At 48.0% G+C, this 21,420-nt stretch overlaps 1 protein-coding gene across 1 annotated transcript; it reads right to left on the bottom strand.

The window, feature by feature from the left end:
* Positions 1 to 634: 634 nt before the first annotated feature.
* Positions 635 to 13,679, bottom strand: CHGA (chromogranin A). The gene is made up of 8 exons (XM_058807419.1): positions 13,497 to 13,679; positions 13,025 to 13,071; positions 9,211 to 9,304; positions 8,733 to 8,801; positions 6,702 to 6,800; positions 4,603 to 5,103; positions 3,673 to 4,145; positions 635 to 1,148 (listed from the first exon to the last, which is right to left on the bottom strand). The coding sequence occupies exons 1-8, from the start codon at positions 13,540 to 13,542 to the stop codon at positions 1,065 to 1,067; spliced, it is 1,413 nt and encodes a 470-aa protein (XP_058663402.1). The 5' UTR covers positions 13,543 to 13,679; the 3' UTR covers positions 635 to 1,064.
* Positions 13,680 to 21,420: the final 7,741 nt, after the last annotated feature.

Genomic DNA, 21,420 nt, shown 5'->3' with positions numbered 1-21,420 from the left:
CATGGCTCCTGTGAGCCAGGGCACAGGAGGGACATCTCCTCGGGATGGCCTTCACCTCTGGGGAGCACAGACTGGTAGTTCTCCTGACTGGCCTATTTGTTACTCCTTTCTAATCTACTCATGTGTTGCCCACATGGCTTGACTTGGTCAAGTAGTGCCAGTGTTTAAACATCTAACTGTGTTCTCTCTGTGTTCATCGATCACTGAAGCACCCAGGATTCCCAGTGCCAGGGGGGTGAGCAGTGTGGCACCAGGAGCCCCCGGGTGGGTGGGCAGGGAGAGCCCCACGGTGCTCGGGACCACAGGGAAGTGTCCCCAGTGCCAGGCCCCGGAGGGCAGCAACACTGGAGCCCGGGTAAGGAGGGAAGTGCCATCATAGTGTGGCTGTGGTGAGGGGAGCCCTCTGAGCCGGGGTGAGGAGGGAAGCGCCATCACGGTGTGTCTGTGGTGAGGGGAGCCCTCCGAGCCGGGTAAGGAGGGAAGCGCCATCACGGTGTGTCTGTGGTGAGGGGAGCCCTCTGTCCCCCCCCTTCTTTGCAGGACTGTCCAGGCCCTGCAGCGTGCTGACAACTGACACTGAAGCTGCCAAAACAAAGGAAGGAACCCACTGCAGTTTTATTTTTCCTTAGATAAATTTTTTATATAGAATATATTACAGTCAGAGTTCTCAGCTTTTAATCAAAAGATAACAAGTTATTGCAGTTTTTACCCAGTGAAACTACCGGTGAAAGAACTTTCTAGAAAGCTGTCCTGTCTTTTAAAAAAAAGAGGGAGAAAACCCCACCCAGACAGAAAATACACATGTAGGTCGCACTTTGCACCCACGGGCGCCCTGCCGGGCGTGTGGACATCATGTGGAGAGGGCAGCGTGAGGTGAGGCAGCGGCGATGGGCACAACACTATGGCGAGGGAGGCAGACCTGGGGCTAGCGGGGTCGGTTCCTAGGCACGGTGCTTCTGCTCGGTTTAACTGCTCTTAGATCGGGAAACGAACGCGCGGTGGGAGGCGGGGAAGGAGGAGGGAGGAAGGTGGCGGCGCTGCTGTCGAGGGGGGCGCCGGGGCCCTCAGCCTCGCCTCAGCTCGTGCAGCTTGTGGGCGACGCGCTCCAGCTCCGCCTCGATGGCCGCCAGGCTCTCCAGCTCCTGGTCCTGCAACAAAAGCCCAGGACTGTCAGCGGCCACAGGCGGGCAGCCCTCGCCCCCAGAGCTACAGAGAGCAAGCACAGCCTTGTCCTGCCCCATCCCTTCAGCCTGCATTTGTCTCTCTGGACAGACCAGTGTGCACAGCACTGGTTACTTCTGCCCTAATGTTTAATCACTACTGCTAGCGATGCAGCTGCCATCCTTCCCCCGTACCCTGCCGGGCAGGGCAGCCCCCAACGGGGCTGTGCCCCCAGAACATGGGGTCGGAGGGAGATGGCTGCTGCAAGGGAGCCAGGGCAGGCTCTATCAAGCAGCACTGGGTGCCAGCGCTGGGTCAGTGCCGTCAGACCGGGATGGGCACGGCTGCCTGCCACCTTCGGGAACTGCAGCACGGGCCCTGCCCTCTCCCCACCCTGCCCTGGGCCTTGGCTTGCACCTCCACTAGCAGAAGATACTTTTCCCGGGAAAATTGTGACTGAGGAAGCCATCAGTTCAAAGGCTCAAGCTGCCCATTACTTGGTGTTTTTTCTATACCACTTCTTGTGTATCTATGCTGTCACCTGTAGCTGCTTTATTTAGAGCAGGTAATCATGCCTGACTGCATGGCTTTGCCTGAGCTCAGGTCGTATCCAGCTGGCCCTGCCCTGCTGCCAGCCCCAGCCCTGCCTGTCCCTCACAGCTGTGGCCACCTGGGCTCTCTGCAGACCATGCACTCAGCATAGCAGCAGGCTCTGTGTGAGCAAACTTGGTGCTGTACCTTTTCCCATTGGCAGAGCCGAGGTGACAGTGTGGGGTGGGCAAAGCCTCCCTGTTGCCTTGAGCAGCTGCAAATCACAGGTTGACCCTGAGCCACTGCACTGCATGTGGCTGGTGTGAGAAAAGTAAAGGAAGTATGGGAAAAGGGGGTTGTTTTCCCTTCCTGAGCTGTTTTCCTGAACAAGGAAAAAAAGTAACCCTGGAAAAAAGTCACTGTGCCCCTCCACTGAGCCCTTGGCTCAGCCCCTGGGAAAGCTCTGGCTACAGTAGGGTGCCAGCAGCTCAGGGTGCCTTCAAACACCCAGGGTACCCAAGCAGCTGTTCCATTTTGTTTCAAGTGAGTCAGGCAGCAGCTGGCTGAGCTCACCTTGCTGGAGAACTTGGGCTGCAACTGGAGCCCCCAGAAGGGGAGTAAAATAGGTTCTGAAATTCTCTACAGCACCCAGAGAGAGAGCTTGGTCACACCCAAACCATTGCCTATGTGCTCTGGCTCGTATCTGCCTGGTCCCACATGCTGAGCCCTGGGAAGTGCAGGGGGACAGCACTCCCAGCCACATCTGAACCCACACTGACCTCACTGGCCAAGCCACACAGCCCCATGGCCCAAAAATGAAGAGCGGGACAGCAGCCAGAGCTTGTGCCTTCCCTCACTGCTGCATGCCTAGCCTTCTTCACTGACTCCCAGAGGCCTTGATCTAGTTTAAAAAGCCAACCAAACAAAAAAGTCTTGCTGCAGCTGTAAACACAGCAGTTTTGCAGCCTCAGCAACCTCCTTTCCAATCCCCATTTGGAGACTGTGTGGCACCCTACAGACAAGGTGCACCCCAGAGCCACTGGCAGGGGCAGGTGGGGAGCAGCCTCCCTGGGGAGAGATGTGGGGTGTGAGCAGCAGTGTGGGAGGCAGATGGGACAGCCCACCCCTCTGCACCCCTGCTTTGGGCTGAGACCTTTGGCTTTGCTTTGAACCAGTACAACTGGAAATGCTCTCATTTTTGGCCAATGGTTTGGCACATAACTGAGGCAAGAGGGGTGTTTTGGAGGCAAGAGAGCCAACTGGCATCACTCACCCGCTGCCCCAGCCCATTCCCAGGCACCTGACCATGGCCTGTCCCAGGCTCACAAAGCACAAGCCATGCCTCACTGCCCAGTTCTCTGTATTATCCCAAATCAGCTGTGCCTGGAGCTGGGCCTCAGCACAAAGGTGAACCCACCAGCAGTTCCTGGCTGCTGGAGATGTGCTATTACCTAACATCAATCAAGGTATCAGGGAAGGAGGTCTCTGACTCTGGAAGCCTGGCTCAGTTGTAGTTCTGTATCTGTCCACCATTTCCACTCCAATACCTCAGGTTTCTCACCACAGCTGCACCCCTGATTTACCTCTGTGGGAGATCTGACAATACTCACTCCATCCCTGAGACAGGGAAAGCATTCCTTTTAACTTGGAAGGGCTTTGGGACACAAGAACTACCCCTAGGCTCCAGTTATAGCCCTGGTCACTGTGTCTGGCCAGTGCAGAAGTGCTGTCACTGCAGACATGACTCTGGGGGTCAGGGAATGCTTTTGCACTAGTCATGAAAACAAGGACAAAAATCAAAGGCACAGCAGGTGCAAACTTCAATAATACCTGAGGCTGAATGACTGGAAGTTCAGTAAGCATCAACTTAATGCCTCAGAGCACCACTGCTGGCTATGTTTATGCCAGTATACCATCCACATCTCCAAGAGTACTTTGGATAACTGGGTGGGATTTATTCCTAAGCCTGTGTACACCAACCTCTGTTCTCCTGTTAGCGCTGCCTTCCTCATCCTTCTTCTCTTCAGGCATGGGAGCAAGTGGAAAGCCTCCTTCACTGCTGTCTTCCTTCGAGTGATGCTTCCATGACCTTCTCACATCTTCCTCTGGGCTGCTGAAGGCATACTTGCGGGACCTAAATGTCTTTTTCATGGACCTGTCTGCATCTTCCTCACTGTCATTTTCCTCCATGCGCTTCTTTGCTGTCAGCTGCTTGGCCAGCTCATCCATTTTGTTCCACCTCTTGGTGTCTTCCCACTCCCTGGAGGATTCCTCCTCCATCTCATCACTTTTGGCATTCCTGGGCTGAAAGGTGTCCTCTTCTCCCTGCACCTCCTCATCCTCCAGGCGATGCCTTCCTCCTCTCAGTGCCCGGGGCTGCTCTTCCTCCTCCTCTTCCTCCTCCTCTTCAGAGCTCTGCACATCTTTCCCAAATCCCAGGTCATCATCGTTATCTGAAAGAGCATTAAACAAAGCAGTGAACACAACTGTTAACCTGTTCAAGGTCCACCTTTGAACTGAGCCTTCAGTGGTGATGCCAGGTTTCTTGACTTAGGCTGCTTTCCCAAGATTCTGGAAATACCCACTCTCACACTGCCATGTCAGTAATGGGGCATGAAAGCAGCAGTCAAAAGCCCTGTGGGAAGCTCAGGGCAGATGAATGAGTTGTCCCCAGGATCTATGAGAGCTGAGAAGTAAGGCAGCTGCAGGGCCTGTGTTACCTGCTGTGCATGGGCCTGTGTGTCAGATGTGTCAGATGTTTGTGGTGGGGTCTGGGTGGCTGCTGGCCGGTCTGTTTCTGTAAACCCAGTAAGCACCTGCCCCAACTCTTGGCTTTGAAGCCTCTCACCCATGTGCCTCAGTGCCCTCAGCTCAGCCCAGGAAGGTATGAGTGCAGTCTGGGATACGTACTGTCACCTCCCTGCATCTCCTCAGCCTCCTCATCCTCCTCAGCCAAATCGAGTGACCTCTCTGCTTCAGTAGGGTCCTCCTCTGCAGCTTCATCTCCATCATCCTCCCGCTCCACACGCTCCCCTGCTCCCTCCTTGCTGTGCTCCTGACCCTGCCTGGAGGGCTCTTCTCCCTCGTCCTCAAGCTCCAGGCTGTCCCTGGAGCCTCTGGGCTCCTCCTCTTCATCTCCTTGCTGCTGCTGCTCGTCCTCACTGAAATTTTTGCCAATGTGGTTGTTCAAAACTTTGTTTTGATGGGTATCCTCTGTATCCCTGATGTCATTGCTCTCAGCTTCCTCCTGATCCTCTTTCTCATCAGGGTTGGTATCCCATGGCCTGGGTTCCCTCTCCTCCAGGCTTTTTTCCTCCTCTCTTGAGTCTTCATTTTGCTGGGGCTTCTGTGCTGCCAGCTCAGTCAGGGACCCTGTGGGCTGCTCCTCTTCAGGATACTCCCCTGCAGCATCTACAGAGGGGAAACAAGACACACCTCTGCTGAGAGCTCATTTTACAACCAGCAAAGGCCAAGCATTTCTCAGGGAGCTTCAGCCCTGCTCAGCAATCTGCTCAGCCAGCCCATGATCCTTTTGCAAGTCACTTCAGCATATGCTTGCATTCAAGCAAGGCAGCGTTCTCTCTGGTGCCTGTGCTCCTGGAGAGACTTGCAAGGCTGAAGTAAAACATATGCTGAAGTGTTTTGCTGCAGCACAGTCCTCATCACCATCTCTTCAGATGCCAGCCACGAATTCACCCTGCATGAAACCAGACTGCATGTAAAATTAAATTATTTAGGAGTGTAATATGGCACTTGCACAGCTCTCCCTGCTCTGAGTGCTGCACTCACATCACATCCTTATTTCTCCCAGCAGGCTGAGGAGGCAGCCAGCCCTGTTCACAGGGTGCTGGAGGGAGGAGGGGTGTCTCTGCTGCTGCAAAGGAACTACTCAGCAGGAGCTTAATGTGGGCTGAGTATTTGCTCTTGCTAAAGGGAGACTGGCCTCTTTTAACACTATTAGCCAGAGAAAACACTTTGCAAAAACAAAAGGGAGTTTAAAAGCTAGAGAGATTTGTCAAGGTAAGTGCAGCCCCAAGGAGGGCTGAGGAGTGTGCCAGGATGAAGAGACACAGAGAACTGGTCACATAAGGCTGGTGGCCATCTGTGACACTGTGCTGGTGTCACCAGACTGTCAGTGGGCCTGGTTGGCCCATGTGCCACATTTTATCTTCACTTTGTCTTCCTTGACCTCCATGCTGCCAGAGCAAGAGTTTCAGGTGTGTCTTGGCAGTAGGGAGATGCAGTGCCACCATCCTACCTGTTGGATTTTGGTGGTGCTGGCTGCAGCAGCAGCCCCTGGGGGTGTCACTCCTCATTGCTCTAAGTAGTTTCAGTGTCCTAGCAGTGCTGTGCTACTGTGGGCCAGCCATGTGCCCCAGAGCTGCTTGAGACCCTCTGTGGGCACCCGGCTGCTGCTGGATGAGGAGTCACATCACCCCACATTTGCATTGTATCTTCCTGACAAGGAAAGAGGAAGAGGCCAACCCCTCATTTCTGCTAATCTGTCTGTAGTAAAGCCAGAGAAACACTGGCAAGGGGAAATCCTAGCTGAAGGTGATCTTTCCAAGGTACAGGTGTTTTGTGCAGATGTGTGCACTGTGTGTGTTTGAATTTTCCCTTCAGAGACTCATTACTTAATATCTTAGATGCTTGGAAACAAGGGTGCCAGGCAAAAATCCAGATCACCCTTGCCTGTATCACTGACTCTTTCAGTGTGGGATTTCCATGGCTGTGACTTATTTTAAGTGTTATAAGTGAGTGAAAGTGTCAGCAGCACGGTGGAAAAGTCAGTATCACTTTAGTAACTTGACTATCACCAGTTACTATAGCTCAGACACTACGTGTTGTTTGAGCTGGTAAATAAGAACAAAGCAAACACCAGGTTGCTTGTGTGTGTCAGCAGCAGCATCAAAGAAAAGAGAAGCAGATGGACATATCAAGGCTGTTTGGAAGAAGATCCTTGTTTACAGCCTGACCTGGATTTCCCGCGGGTGGAGGCTGACACTGACCTCTCTGCTTGTTCTTGTTGTTCTGACTTTCAAGGACTTCGGAAAGTTCATCTTCAAAGCCGCTATTTTTCTTCTGCTGCTGAGTTCTCTCATTGGCACCTGTGTCAAGTAACAAAAGGTAGGGAAAGGCAGCAGTTCCTTCTGTGTTTCAGAAAGTAGAGTTAGGAAAACAGTTCTGTGCCCCTTATGTTTGCTGTGGGAAAAATCCACCTGGTAGCTGGGAGGAGTGAGGCTGGAGGGTATGTGAATCAACTGCAGTAACAAAATCACAAAAACATCATCTGCAGGAAAGAAAATGGTCTCTAAATAGAGATGCAGTGTTGCCAGTAAAACTAATATTGATGGAGATCTAGGGAATAAGAGGTGCTGAACTGCAGCACACTGAGAGCAACAAAAGACTTCATTACCAGAGTGTTGAAAGATAAAAATTGCCTTCTGCCAGATTCTGCCTATGCACCTCTGAGGTGAGCACTGAGAGCTCCTGTATCCTCCAGCCTGGTTGTGGGGGCCCCTCTCCCCTGTGTGCTGGGAGGAAGAAGCAGCATTCATTCCCACTGCAGGGGTAGTCTGGGGCTCCAAGGCCCCATACTTTAGCTCTGGGGTTATGGAGCCTGCTAGAAAAATACAATACCCTGGAGAGAGGTGTCTGAAGGCAGCATGAGCTGGAGCTTAGGCTGCAGCTGTCCTGGCAACCAGCAATGGGATCTGCAAGCAAAACAAGCCCTGTCTAAACCAGCTCATGCCCTGCTTCTGTGCCTTAATGCAAGAGCAAGAGCCAGTGCTGCCAGCCCAGTCCTCTGTAGCCCAGAACTCAATGGTGTGGGCTCTCCAGCCTGAGCAGAACCAGCTGCCTCAGCACAGAGGACACCAAAATTAACACCTTTGCTTTTCCCTTGGTCTACAAGACTGTTCCACCCCCAGTCTCTGTGATCTGTAGGTTGGATCTCACGTTACCCTGGGACTGAGTGGTATGATGGGCTCAGGCAAGAGTGGAGCAAGGTGAATCTCCATGTAACAAGTCCCTTCTTATGGACTCCATGCTGAGTGGCACAGCCTGTCTGTTTTCTGAGTGCTTCTCCTCAAATCCCTGGTGTGCCTGGGCAGCCATATCCCAGCATACTGAAGAAACCATGTCTTGTTTCTTCTGGATCAGCAGAGCATCCATGGAGTCCATCTGCGGTCACTGAGCATCTGGCCCCCCACCATTTGGGTAGTGACTAAAATATGGCTTTGGGAGCTGCATGAGACTCTTTCCCAACTCCGACTTCATGAATTTTTGCTCTCCCTGCAGCCTGGGGACAGCCCTGTTGCAGCCTCACCTGAACAGAGGGGTCTGGACTAGCTCTGAAGTAGCCTTGCCTGGGATCTGCATGTTGGCTCTGGGCAACTGAGTACCCAAGAATGTCCCTTTTTTCCCTCAACACTCCTTGGCACAGCTCCATGGTGCTGCTGTTGCTCCCACATTGACCAGTGCAATTAACCTGCACCTCTCCAAACCAAAGAAATTGGCATTTGAGTTAAGTAAGCCATCAAAAATTACCCATTAGCTCAAGAATATTTTCACTGGGGTCTTTAAGGTGCAAATCTTACTGTTCAGTGAAGCTTCCCTGCTGCCACAACTGGGTTTAGTGCTAGACTCCAGCTGCACAGACAGTGGAAGTTTTCTTGCCTTTCATTCTAGTTTGGGAGCTGGTGATTATTTGTTGAATTAGATTAGAATGTTTTCTTTTAGAGCTCTCCCACCTCAAAATGTCTTGAGACTACATCACCGCCAAGTTACACTGATAGCTATTGAAATTATCAGATACATATTGGAGTTATGATAAACAAAATTCCTGTCCCCACTGACACAATCTCACTGAAAATATTGGAACGACATTTCCTAGGGCATATTTATATGATCTCAAATTAATATAAAATAAAAAAACAAACACAAAACCAACCAAACAATAAAACTCTATAAGGGACTACAACATAAGAAAACAATATTCCCTATAGTTACATTCCCCAGAAAATATACTGGCACTGTACCTTGTGCAGCAATTTCCTGAAGTTCCTTCAGTAAGTTTTGGTGGCGAAGGATAGAAATAATTCTCTCATCTGCAACAGGGGAGACTTAGTACAGAAATAGTCAAAGCAAACCTCCCCCCAACCCCAGAAATGAAACAGAACCCAAATGCCACTCCCTCTTCATTTGCTCTTTTCTTTCCCTTGGTTTGATTTGCTCTCACATTGAACCATGTGATTAAGACAACAGGAAGGTCCTATGAGAACCAGGCAGTTTGATGTCACTCCTGTGGCCACATGCCAGCATGAAGCATGGCCTGGGACAAGCAGTGGCTCCATCCCTGCTCCTGGGGCCCAGTACAGCCCAGTGGAAGAGGAAGGTGAACATGTCAGGGACCCCTTAACAGGGGTCCAGGGGCCAGGGCTCGGTTGGTCAGGGCAGGACCAGCCCTACTTGGCAGATTTCCTTTGCTGATGCCCAGCACTAAGTCTGAGGCAGTACCTCCTCGCAGAGTCTCTAGGCATTCCTCGCTGATCGGCAGGGGGTTTGGCTTAGATAAAGTATCAGAGATGACCTCCACAATGCACTTCATCACCTAGAAAGAGACAAAAATACAAATTAAAGAACTGGTTTTTTTGTCTTTTGTTCCTACTTTTTACCAAGGCTAAAGTACAGCAGGTGATGGCACAGATCTTGCTTTTCTGGTCAAGCTGGAACCGAATGTTCAGTTCTTGTTTTCCCTAGCTCAGGAACAGAAGGTGCCTCCTGCAACTGAGAAGTGAGGAAATTACACGTGACAATGGAAAGAGCTTCTTCCACATGACACTCAATTTAGCTGAGGATTGCATGGCTTCAGACCACACCAGAGTCTGAGCACATCTGGAGAGTAAAGGGCATCTGAATATATACACAGAAAATCCAAAATCATCCCATTTTAAGTCAATATATCTCAACCTCTATCTCATAAAAGGACTCAGTGGGAGGTTGTAGAGAGCAAAAAGTGGTCATAGCTGTTCAATAGATGACCTTGAAATCTTAAAAGTTCTTCTAACCCTGGGAAAGACATCATAGTTAGATTGAAGCCAGGCATGGAAGGTGAGGTGAGGCGAGGCAAACTACTTTCAAACACAGGTGAGAAATACTGCTCTCAGGCCCTGGAAAGGACAAGACACTTTGGAGAAGTGTTTGACCTTGTGCTGTGACTGTTCAAGCCATCTGTTATAGAGTGGAAGAGCTCTACATGATGACAGGTCATCTGAAAGCAAAGAAGCTCTGACACAGCTTCTCAGACAGGATGAGCTCTGGGCCCACCCTTTCCAGCAGCCTGTTTTGTTGGTGTAAAACCAGGAGTGTTATTTATGTAATTTCTCACCTGCACTGAGATTGCAGGCATCCTTGCCATGCCAAGACACACTGCTGGGAGCCCTAGTGTGTGGTCACATAGACCCAAATGATCACACAGGACAGAAACATTCACTACAGTCTGGTGCTGATGGGTAGGGTAGGAATCAGGCTGCTTAGTTCAAAAGGGTGATTTTTTATAATGCAATCTAGAAAAAATGCAGGGTTCACAATTGCCTGTGGGAAAAAAGAGAGGCTAAATTGAAAAAAAGAATACAAGTTAAGCCTTGGAGGCAAAAAATTCACTCACTGAACCTCTTTCTCCTGATGATTGCAGCAGGCAGCCCTGAGAGCCCTGACCTCCCTCACAGTGTACCATTCTCAGGAGAGCAGAGCGCTGTGGCTGCAGTAGAAATTAAACACAAGTCAGCAGTCCCCAGTCATCCACAGTGCTGTTCATTCAAGCAGTTGGATATATTCACTGGACAGCTGGAATGGGCAAATTCTCACCCTGTGTAAGGAGAGAATTCTGCTCTTGCAGATCACAGCCATAAAATGTTGAACTCTACACCTTACACAGTTTGAAGGAATTGCCTAATGGATTAAAAATGCTACAGGAAAGATTAAAAAAAAAAAAAAGCAAGGGGATTTCCCTGGTATAATTCTCCTATATCACAAGTGATCCATTAATACTGATTTTAGATGACTTTGAGTTACTCTGTCTTTAAATAGAAAAAACTCCAGAATCTGCTATTTCCCTCTCATGTTTCCCAACCTCTGGACCCACTTATTATAGCAGTATTTGATGCAGCTTCAGAAGTTAAGACTTTCTCAGCATGAGAAGTAGGACTCTGGTTCAATGAAATTTTCTATTCAAGCTTTTTTAAGACTTCTGAGCTGATCTAAGGTCTTTGTCTGAGCACAAAGAGACACATCACTCACCACAGAAATACATTCAGCTCTGTGGAGGAGCTTTGTAAGGTAATGAAATGAGCAGTGCAGTCATCCTACAACACTCTCCTTGTCCTTCTGTTAGAGGAGGTCTTGTAGAATGAGACTTCACAAGGTCATGAAACAACAGCCTGCATCAGGAAATGGAGGAGATCCTTTCCAAATGAATGTAATTAATCCAGTGCGGAAACTCAGACTGGAATTTTGCCATAGCTATCATCTAACCATGAGCATGTAACTAGATCCTTAAGAGCAGCTCACAATGTCCCTTCAGAGAAATCTCCAAAGTGTCGTGCCCTTACAAGGACAGGCTTCTCCACATTTGAGCTCAGCTTTGTCCTTCTAAAATGTATGGTTGTAAGTGAGAAATAATATCCTTCAAGCACAAGAGTGGGCAAACACCAGAGACATTGTAAATGCTTTGGTCTTGTTCAGCTCCCTATGGAAAGCCCTTGGTGTAAGGAAAGTCTGATGAGCTGTCCGGGAAAGGCCTGCAGGTGCTGACTACCCATTAGACAGCCTTGAGCCACCCACAAATGCTGGTGGCACAGAACAGGGTGTGTAGGAAGAGCTGCAGTGCTTGTTGCTGTATTCATGTGATGATATCCCTGCCCTAATCTGTTCCATGATACCAGGAATTCCTTCCATGAAATGCTGTGTCTCAAAGGATGGTGAAGCCCTAATGGCTTCTTCCAATTGCAGCAAATCCAAAAGAAAGCTGATTTTGCTCTCTGTGTCAGTGTAATACCCAGGGAAGGGGGGCAGTCTTGGGAAAGTCCTTTCTTAGTGGAAGCATTTCCATGGAGTAGCACCAACAGCCACAAAAGTGCCCATTTTTAACACACAGAATATACTGGGGAATAGACCTCACAAGGAGGATCTTATGATTAATGGGTTGTCCCATCAGATGCCCACTCTGGCATGGAAAATTGAAGGGCTAAGTGCCTGTCCCACATCCTCTTCCTCAGCAGCACACAGCCTGAGGAAGGCACCCAGAGTCTCACAGCTCATGGCTCTGTCCCAGCAAGGGCTAAGCAGGCTAAAAGTCTTAACAAAGCAACTGCTCTGCAGCCCAGGCACGTCCCACAGGACATGGGGAGGTGTTGCTCATGGCACATGTCCTGCAGGTAACTGCAGTGGGGCCTGTGGCTGGGACTGGCATCAGTGTGCCCTCCCCTGCTGCTGCCTGGGAAAAAACATTGTGTGGCTAGAGGATTTCATAACACAAAATGGTTCAAGAAGTAAAAAGCAAAAATGCTGGAGTTTCCTTTATGGACATGAATTTCCAAAAAAATTTTCACTTGGGCAGCCGAGAGATCAGCTCATACGAAAGACAGGGAAGGGGGTGGGTCAGGGAGTCGTGTCTGACACAGTTAAACACAGGCTAACCCCCCTGTCCAAGCATTTAGGAGCCAAAAGGGAGTGCACGTTTGTGAAGCGTGGCTATAAATGTTGGAGGGTGTGACACAGATATGTGCACACCAGCATGTAAGGGAGGGCTGGAGAGGTCAGCCAAGTCCTGCACTGCTCATAGCCATCCAGACAGGCTGAGCAGGAGCTGAGGATGGATTAGCAAGCTGAGAGTACCGGTTGCCTATTTTTCCAGAGCATGCATGTTTAAGTAGCACACAAACTCAGATGTATACACCTCCAAACACACACAGTTCCTGAATCACATCTCCCCCCACTCTCCCCTGAGTCACCTCCTGTTGGGAGCTTTGAAAAGCTGAAAGTAGGAGGACTAAGGAGAGTTTTACCCAGCCTCCATCTCCTCTCCAAACAGGCTTGCCTCATCCCCCTGTCACATCCTGAAGGACTTCCTTGCCTGTCCAGAAGTGGATGCACAAAGGCTAAATTCTGTTAGGAAGGGAGCAGAGATGGATCCTGCTTGGGGGATCTCATGCAAATTCCTGGCACTTTCTACAGGGTATTTCAGAGGGAGTGGCCCAAACCCAACCACCTAGGTGGAGGTGAAACATCACATCCTTTCTCTTCATTTGACCCACTACAGGCTCAGCCTTACCTTAGTGTCGCCTTTATTCATGTCATTTGTCACAGGAAGGGAGACAGCTGTAAGGTAAAGGGAGGGGGAAAAAAGGAGAACTTGTTATTCATCTCATCTGGAAGACAAGCAGAGAAACATTATTCTGCTAAAATGGGAGTGGAGAAAAGGGGCAACTCTCTCTGATGGAAGTGGTCCCTGGGTGCAGCAGCTGGATGTGTGCACTGTGCCGGGAAGGGAGGGGAAGGGAAGGGAAGGGAAGGGAAGGGAAGGGAAGGGAAGGGAAGGGAAGGGAAGGGAAGGGAAGGGAAGGTGAGGTGCCTAGGCTGGCAGGCCTGCGGCGCTCGCAGTGACCTTGCGGCGGCCGCTGTCCGCGGTGCTGAGGGGGCCGGCCCGGCCCTGTCCGCGGTGCTGGCGGCGCGGGCGGAGCGGGGCCGGCGGGCAGCGCTGCCGGGGGCCCGGGGGGACACGGACTCGTCCCAGCCCCACTTACCCGGCACGGCCAGGAGCAGCACGGCGAGCAGTTCTGGCCGGCTCATGGTGCTGGCGGGATGGAGGCAGGGAGAAAGGGGCAGAGGACGAGACTGCCGTGGCGTGGGGGCTCCAGGCGAGGTGCCGGGGGGAGAGCAGCACGGAGCGTGTGTATCTACGCCAGTGCCCTGGCTGAAGATCCCAGATGGGGCACTGCAGCAAGCGGCTCATTTATATATCCCAGCCCTCGGAAATGGCGTCAGGAGGAAGCCACCTCCTCCTCTGCCCCCTCCCCTCGCACACAGGCTTCCCATCAGCCTCCATCGCTCCCCGACCTCCCTGGGTGCCCGTGCAAGGGTGTCCGGCTCTGGTTGCTCCATCTGCTCCCATTGCAGGCGCAGGAAGGCTGGCAGGTGTTTCCAGGACACTGCTTTTCCAGCACCTCACCAGACACTGGCAATCTGCAGCACCTCTGCACATGTGCCCTCTCTCTATGTACCTGGAGCCAAACGTGAGGCACTTCATGTGTCCCGGCCAGCACTGCAATCTGTAGATGGTTTTGCCCTCTCAGGACCCCCTTGTCTTTCCCTGATCATGGAAGTTTAGAACAGGTGCTGAAATTTTTAGATGTCTTTTAAAGACCACCACTCCAGGGAACCATGAAAAGGGCTTGCTAATGGACATGGTAAGTCCCAGCAGTTCTATGAAAAGTTTGTTAGTAGGATATTATCTGGGGTAATATCAAAGGCCAGTGCATCTGCTGTCCACCAATGACTCTACATGCAAAATTTTAATAGGTTGCTTCTAGTTCTTCAATGCTTTATAACACTCTTTAGTTATACCCTACACTCTAAAGTTGAAGTAACCAAGATTACCTGGCTGCCAGTTTGCATTGACAAGGGGAGAAAGGAAACAACAAATTGTGTAATTCTCTTAGTCACAAGGGTTTCCATGCTTTTGAAAAAAATGGCTGTCTATTCTTTGGGTGGAGCATCTGTCAGGTCAGCCAGCTGGATTCTTTGTTTAAAGTGACTCCAATGCTTCTTTTGGACATTGCTTCTTCAGGAATAGCAGCTCTGCTACTCCATTCAATCCCTCAAGCAATTTCAGAGGTCACAAAATTCAGGGACTTAGACCAGACAACAAAATTCAGAAAAATGCACCATCTTTCTTCCCCACTCTGCCTCACTCTGCTCACTGGGGAGTCCTGCACCCAAGGAATTAGGGAGAATCTAAGAGGTCATCACTTGTCATCTGGTCTAAGATGACAACAACTTTTCTATGAGATTAGGCAGTACAGACTGCACCATTGTTTTCTCTTTCTCTTTCCAGGTGCCCATGGAAATGTATTCCCAAATGTCCTCTTCTATCTATCTGATCTAAATGCACACTTCAAAAGACACATTTGGATTGTAAAAGGCCATTCATACAAAATCAGAGCTCCTCTTGTCTGTTGCACTTTCTAGTTAAGTGCAGAGAAAATATGGAAATAAATTGGTCTTCTGAACAGTGCTTTGGGGATGGCAGTGATGGATGGTTAAATGTTCATAAGTCTATGAAATGAACACCCATGACAGTTCTTGTTCCATGGGGAACCTCCAGGAATAAGAGATATCCTTTCTTTTTTGTTGTTGTGTTGTTTAGTTTTGGGGTTTCTTTTTTCATTTTTCTTTTTTTTTTCCAGGATGTGTGTGTTGTTGAATTATTTACTGGGGTGGAGGGATGGGGACCTTTTCCTCATTCAGGATACACTAGAGCACAGAAGCCTCTGAGTCTGAAAAACTAAGCATTATTAAGCTTGTAAATTCCTATGTATTCTTAAGTGAGATTGATTTGCTTATCAGGCTCTGTTTTCCTAGTCAATATTTACTTGTCCTTACGTATAAATGCTGATCTTATTGGGGCAATAAATATCTCAGTTCTAATCCAGTTTCTTACATGAAGTCATTTTCTTCTCTGGGGACTCTTTTTGAGACATTTAATAAGATATGTAGTGCCCATAACTACTTTTTTTCCTTCTCTTTCTCAAGGTGAGGTCTTGCATCCATTAAATTCATTGCAAAGGAGAAGCTAAGTGCTTTCCAGGTATGGCATGCATAATTCCACTGTAATAGAATATGATGGATGATTAATTTTTCCATTTCTTGCCCCAAGAAAAATGGATATGAAACTGTTAATCTAGCAATCAGTACCTCTGCTCTTGGAATTTGTCTCATTAGGCACAGCTATATTAGGAACTGTCACAGTAAAGCATGCCAGGGAAAGATTTATGTCAAAAGAGCAAACGTGATCAAATAAAAAAGTGGAAGGTATTCTGCCACTCAGAGAAAGGCAATACCTGGAGCAGACTACAAGGAAAGAGCAGGTTTGTGAGTCTCTACAGTAGTTTGTGTTTTAGTATATAGAAAACAGGAGTAGATCTTCAAATGGGTGGCAAAGAAGTGAAGATGGACATTTGTGGCTACTTTCAGCCTTATAAAAAAAGCTGTTGATGTCTACAGAGAACAATTCCATTTTTCCTAATAGCTGCACAATTTCTGGTGCATGAAGTGCAGTTGGGACTGTGGAGAGCCATAGACCTGTCTGCAGTTACCAACATAACATGTGCAGATGGACAAAGAGATATTTGCCTTCCCAGCCTGAAAGTGATTTGAGAAGATGGCAATGTCCTGATGGACGGAGGCAGCCACCCAGGGCTGTTGCATTATCCATGCTCTGAGCTGAGGGAACAGGAGGGTCAGCTTAAAAGCCATATTGATATATGATCTTTCTATGCATAAGGTCATTTGATTGAGAGATTATGTGGCTTAAGTGCTATTCTCAAGAATAAAATATTTTTTAGTTTATTTCAGAATTCAGGAAATGAATCCAAAGGATCTTGTATTTGTGAGTTACTCTAAAATCTTTGTTGTCTAATTTGTTGGCTGAAACTGGGTTAAGAACTCACTCCTCTTCTGTGCTTGGAAACACTGACACTGCATTTCAAACAGCTGTGATTTTACAGATCCAGATACTGAGGATACTGAGGCACATAAAGAGGGAAAGTGTCATTTTCATGAAGATATTGAAAAGGTTTGAAGCCAAGGTACAGCTAATACCACATCCTGACCAAAAAGACACAAAGAAAAAATAGGCAACAATTACCTTCTTGTATATAAAATCAATTGATAACTGCTTGACTGAAAAACTTGAATGTAAGCTCATTGCAAAATTACTAACAAAGTCTATTAAAACCTCCACATCACACCTTTTCTTCATTCCCACCTTAGTCAGTCACACTCAGCTCTCAATTCCCTCATACAAGCCTTGCTTGTCTGCCTGTAAATAGAAATAAGCTTCAAAGCTCAGATTGCTGCTGTGAATACTCATCTGGCTGCTCAAAGGCAGTCCTCTCTTCTTTTTCAGGTCAGATGCAAAATGATGTTGACTTGCTTTGATTTTCTTAGTCTAGACTATCCTTGCACCAACCTGATATTAATTTATTTTCCTGTTGAAAGGTTTACTTACACCCCATAAAAAAAGCCCATCATTGTGCCAAACCTGACAGTAGCTAGCTCTGCCTATCCATTTTTATCCTTGCCTGGCATGCACAGCTCTCACAGCAAATGGAATGTGTTCCCTGCTGGAAGAAGAGACTTCTCTGTAGTGATCACAGAATACCATCTGGACACCCTTACAAATAGCTTGGATCTCAATATAATTGTTCTAAATGTTATTCAAACACCAACCTGGAAAATGTCATATCCTTCCAATCCTATGGTCAGTTTACCTGGCAGTTCCAGAAAACCTTCATTTACTCCTGTGAGCCCTATGAATCTGCAAAAAGATGTGGAGACAGAGGTTCTTCCTGAACAGGGATCTCAAACAGCCTGCTCTGGAAATCACTGATTGTTCCTTTGGCTGTGGTTTTATTTGACTTGTGACAGCAAAGTTTGTCTGATGCTGATATACATATTCAGTAAGATAAAACAATTCTGCAAGTTCTAGACTGGCCTTAAACAAAATCATGGGAACATAATTGATATTGTTTACTTAGCTCTGAAGCTAGAGACAGGCAGTGCTGTTTACTGACCTGCAGACACTAACAGGGTTCATGAGTTAAAGGGAAAAAAAATAGTGACAGGAATGACTGAGGTGTGTGGAGCAGCACTCCTGTTCTGGGGGTCCATAAGCCCATCAGAGAGCCTCTGCTCTGCCAGCAGCTCACAGCCAACAGATGGATCCTCAGCCAGCATCATCAGCCCAGATTCTGAACATTGACTGACTGCCTGGTGTATTTTGTAGAGATCACTTTTATTCCTCTTTCTTTCTGTACCCAATCTGTCTGTCCATTCCAGGCCAGTTGCTCAGTGAAAACCAAGTGAGCCACAGGGGTATGTGGGTCTCCTGGGCTGGGCTGCCCACAAGGCCAGAGCCCAAATGCTGTGAGCATGAGCATGGTAAGGGGCTTTTTTGAGATATAAGTTGGGTGCACTAGTGCTAACTTTTTCAGTTAATGGAGATGAAATGGTGATCCCTAATTAAAAAGAAATTGTAATTAGAACCTTCCCACCCCTTTCCCCCCCACAATGGCAAGGTTTAGAATCATGAAACACATCAACAATTTCCATTCTGGATGCTTGCTTTGATCTCCCTTTGCTCACATGGGAAGCAATGCACTTAAAGAGATGAAAAGACAACTGAGCACAGAGCCTGCTTCCCTGCCACTCTTGCAGAAGGATGAAGGGAGGGTGTGAGGATTCATGCATGTACTGCTGACATATCTCTGTCCCAAAACCCAGACCTAAGGACTTTTGGGGCACTACTGTCCCCACAAGATTATTGTTCTTCAAACAGTGACAACAGCACATCCCTGGAGCCACCTACCTGGAGATATGGAGCACAGGGACACAACACTTGCTATTTTGGGTTGGAGTAGGGACCTGGAGACCCAGAGGCAGAGACAAGAGCTAGGGTGGGACTATCTCCTCTTCCTGCCTGTGTGCCAGGCTGAATCCCAGCTTCCAAGCCTCCCAAAAACTGGGCACTGGCCCTGATATTTATTTTCCAGTGCTATACAATGTTCTAGTGTTAATTAAAAGTAGCTAGTTTGATTGTCCCTCTGAGAGTCTCTTCTCAGATTTGGTACCTCCCTCAGCTTTATGGCATTAAATGCCACAGCTTGCTTAAACACAGCAAAAAATATCTGTTATTTTTAAATTACTTCTGTTCTAAACCTGGGAAAGACAAAACCTCTTTTTCTTCCCAAATTCAGTGAGGCTTTCATGATATTTACATTTCTCTGTTACTCATGTCCTTTCCAAGAGAAACAATCTCAGTCGTCTGGTTCTCATGAGGCCCCTTTAAGCCTGGCTACTAGCCAGTGAGTCCCACAGGTTAATTACCTACAGCATATAATTACCTATAACATAATGCAGAGAGATCCTGGGGTATCCTGCTCTCACTAGAGCACTGTCGGTAGGATATTTTTAGTCTTCACTCAGTGACCCAGAAACTTTCTGGGGATACCTGAAAAAGCTTGGTTTTCACTTTGAGAATGGCCATACACAGATGTCTCAGGAATCAGTATCCTTGAAGATCTATTATTCCCTCACATAAAAGACATGGAGAGGACAGGGAGGATTTCTGGAGGGTTTAAACATGCTCCAGCAGCAAATCAGTAGTGAAGAGGAAATGACTCAATCTGGATAAGGCAAAGAAAAAAATTCCCACCCTGTTGGTCTCATCTGGCACCTCGGTCCCTTCCCTCCATCCCCTTAGCCTGGTTTGGGTCAGGCTGTTCTCTGCACAGCCTGAGCAGAGCTTTGGGTAGCCTGTGCAGTGCAGATGGCTCCTGCCTCAGATATTCTGTTGGTAAGGCAGTTTTTGAACATCAAATTGCATGTTAATGCTAGTTAATGAATGTTCTCTTTACAGGCACAGCAAGCCTTTTTCTTCTATACTAAGCAAGGAACAGGAGGAGGTAGTCTTTCAGGTATTAAATTGCTTGAGAGCATCAGCACAGAGCAGCTTGAGGAACAGCCACAGAATCTTAAATTACTATTACTGGGCTTTTTTTCAGCCTGCAGGAGCTCAGGTTTCTTACCTGACCAATGCTTTTTCTTCTCAGGAGAGTAGGGTTTGCTGTGCCTGTCCTTGGGGAGCAGCCCGATTACTTTCTGTAGGGCAAGAGGACAGCAGCATGAGGCACCTTCAAATGCATCAAAGTCTCTGCTGAACCCACCTCATTCATGTGCTCTGCAGACAAAATAGTCCAGACAGATTTCTCTACATTGCAGGATGAGTCCAAAGAAAATCTGGGAGATCCTGAAGAAGTCCTGCAGCTCCCAGTTTGCTCTGTTTGGAGGAAAGGCTTTGGACCACTGACCACCCCTGACCTTGCAGAGATCTCCTCTGTTTGTACTCAGCTGAGCTCAGACTCAGTCTCTGCTACTAAGTGCCTGGGAGAATGTGTCTGGACAAACCACACTTTCTACCTTTTTGGGGATTAAAAAAACCCAAACCAATAGGGAAAATATCCAGACCATGCTTCGCTTTCTGGTTTTTCTCAGAGTTTTACTAAAACATGATCTGCTGGCTCTCAACACCTTTTTGTTTGATGGAAGCAGCTAGATAGCCAGAAACATGGTGAAATCCCTGTGAAATCCATGTCTTCCATGCCATGTAGGAGGCAACTGTTGTCATGTGTAATCCAAAAAGAGCAGAAGAAGGAGGGTTTCCCCCAGGCAGAGAAAATAAATGGCTACTGTGCTCACTTTGTGTTTAAAACTGCATTGAGTACATGACTTTCTGTACTGAGGGGAACGTTGTAGCTGCTTGGCAGATTCCCACAGTGAGAAACTGGAAATGTAAGGAGAAAATGTGCTATTTGCATTTCTAACTAAATTGCTCATTGAGAGCCTGAACCCAAACATAGATCAATAGAAAGACTTTTATCCTTTCCAGTGGGTTTTGGGTTCCATTCTAGACCTAGCTTCCTTCCCTGAGGTTGGGATGCATTCCCCAGAGGCAAGGATATAATTTAAGTGTATTTAGGCAAGGAGTAAAGGTAATAGTGAGGATAACACCTGTAAGAAGGAGGAACACCTTCTTACAGAATATTTTAAAGAAAAAAAAAAAGGAAAAATACATGAGTCAATGTTGTTCATCAGCAAAAGTAAAAACAGGAAGTAAATTTGAATTCTGTATCTTCAGGGGGACAATCTGTGCCCTGCTCCTGCTGGCCACACCATTGCTGACACTGCCCAGGATGCCATTGGCCTTCTTGGACGCCAGGGCACAGCTGGCTCATGCTCAGGCAGATGCCAAATGGCACCCCCAGCTCCTTTGGCACCAGGCAGCTTTGCAGCCACTCTGTCCCAGCCTGGGGCACTGTGGGGTTGTTGTGGCCCCAGTGCAGGAGTGACTCTGCTGTTTCCTGTACTGGCTCTGCATCACCTCTGTCCTTAGCAGCTTAAGTGCAGCCTTGACTTGACTTGTCCAGGAACAGGGGGAGCCATGTATTGGTGCTCTTCTCCGCTCCTACCAGAGGTGACCTCTTAAGGCAAGTACTTGTGGCCCTCCCTGCAAGGATGTGTGATTTCCTTGGCTTCCAGACACCACCTGCTCCTTTTTAACTTCATTTACTTGGTGCCAAGCCATGCAGGTGTTCCCCATGCTTTTAGGGGTTCATTAGTGTGGTTCTCACTTGCTTTGAATTTGTTGTAAAATGTGGAGAAACAGCTGCGAGCCTATCAATGAAATAAGTGCCCTAAATAATTTCTGTTGAAACTCTGCAGGATCAGTGCAGACAGCAATTCAGCTCCCTCCTTGGAAGTTGAGTAGCAGGATATTTTTCATGGGTTTTGATGATTATGCAAATTGTTAGCATCTACTTTGATTGTGGTTTAATAAATGAAAACAGAAATTAAATGGCATTTTTAAAAAAACCCCTTTTTTTCTAATAT

The sequence above is a fragment of the Ammospiza caudacuta genome, chromosome 6 (assembly GCF_027887145.1).
Source record: "Ammospiza caudacuta isolate bAmmCau1 chromosome 6, bAmmCau1.pri, whole genome shotgun sequence".
In the NCBI taxonomy this organism is placed as follows: Eukaryota; Metazoa; Chordata; class Aves; order Passeriformes; family Passerellidae; genus Ammospiza; species Ammospiza caudacuta.
This window is presented reverse-complemented; position numbering and strand designations above follow the sequence as displayed.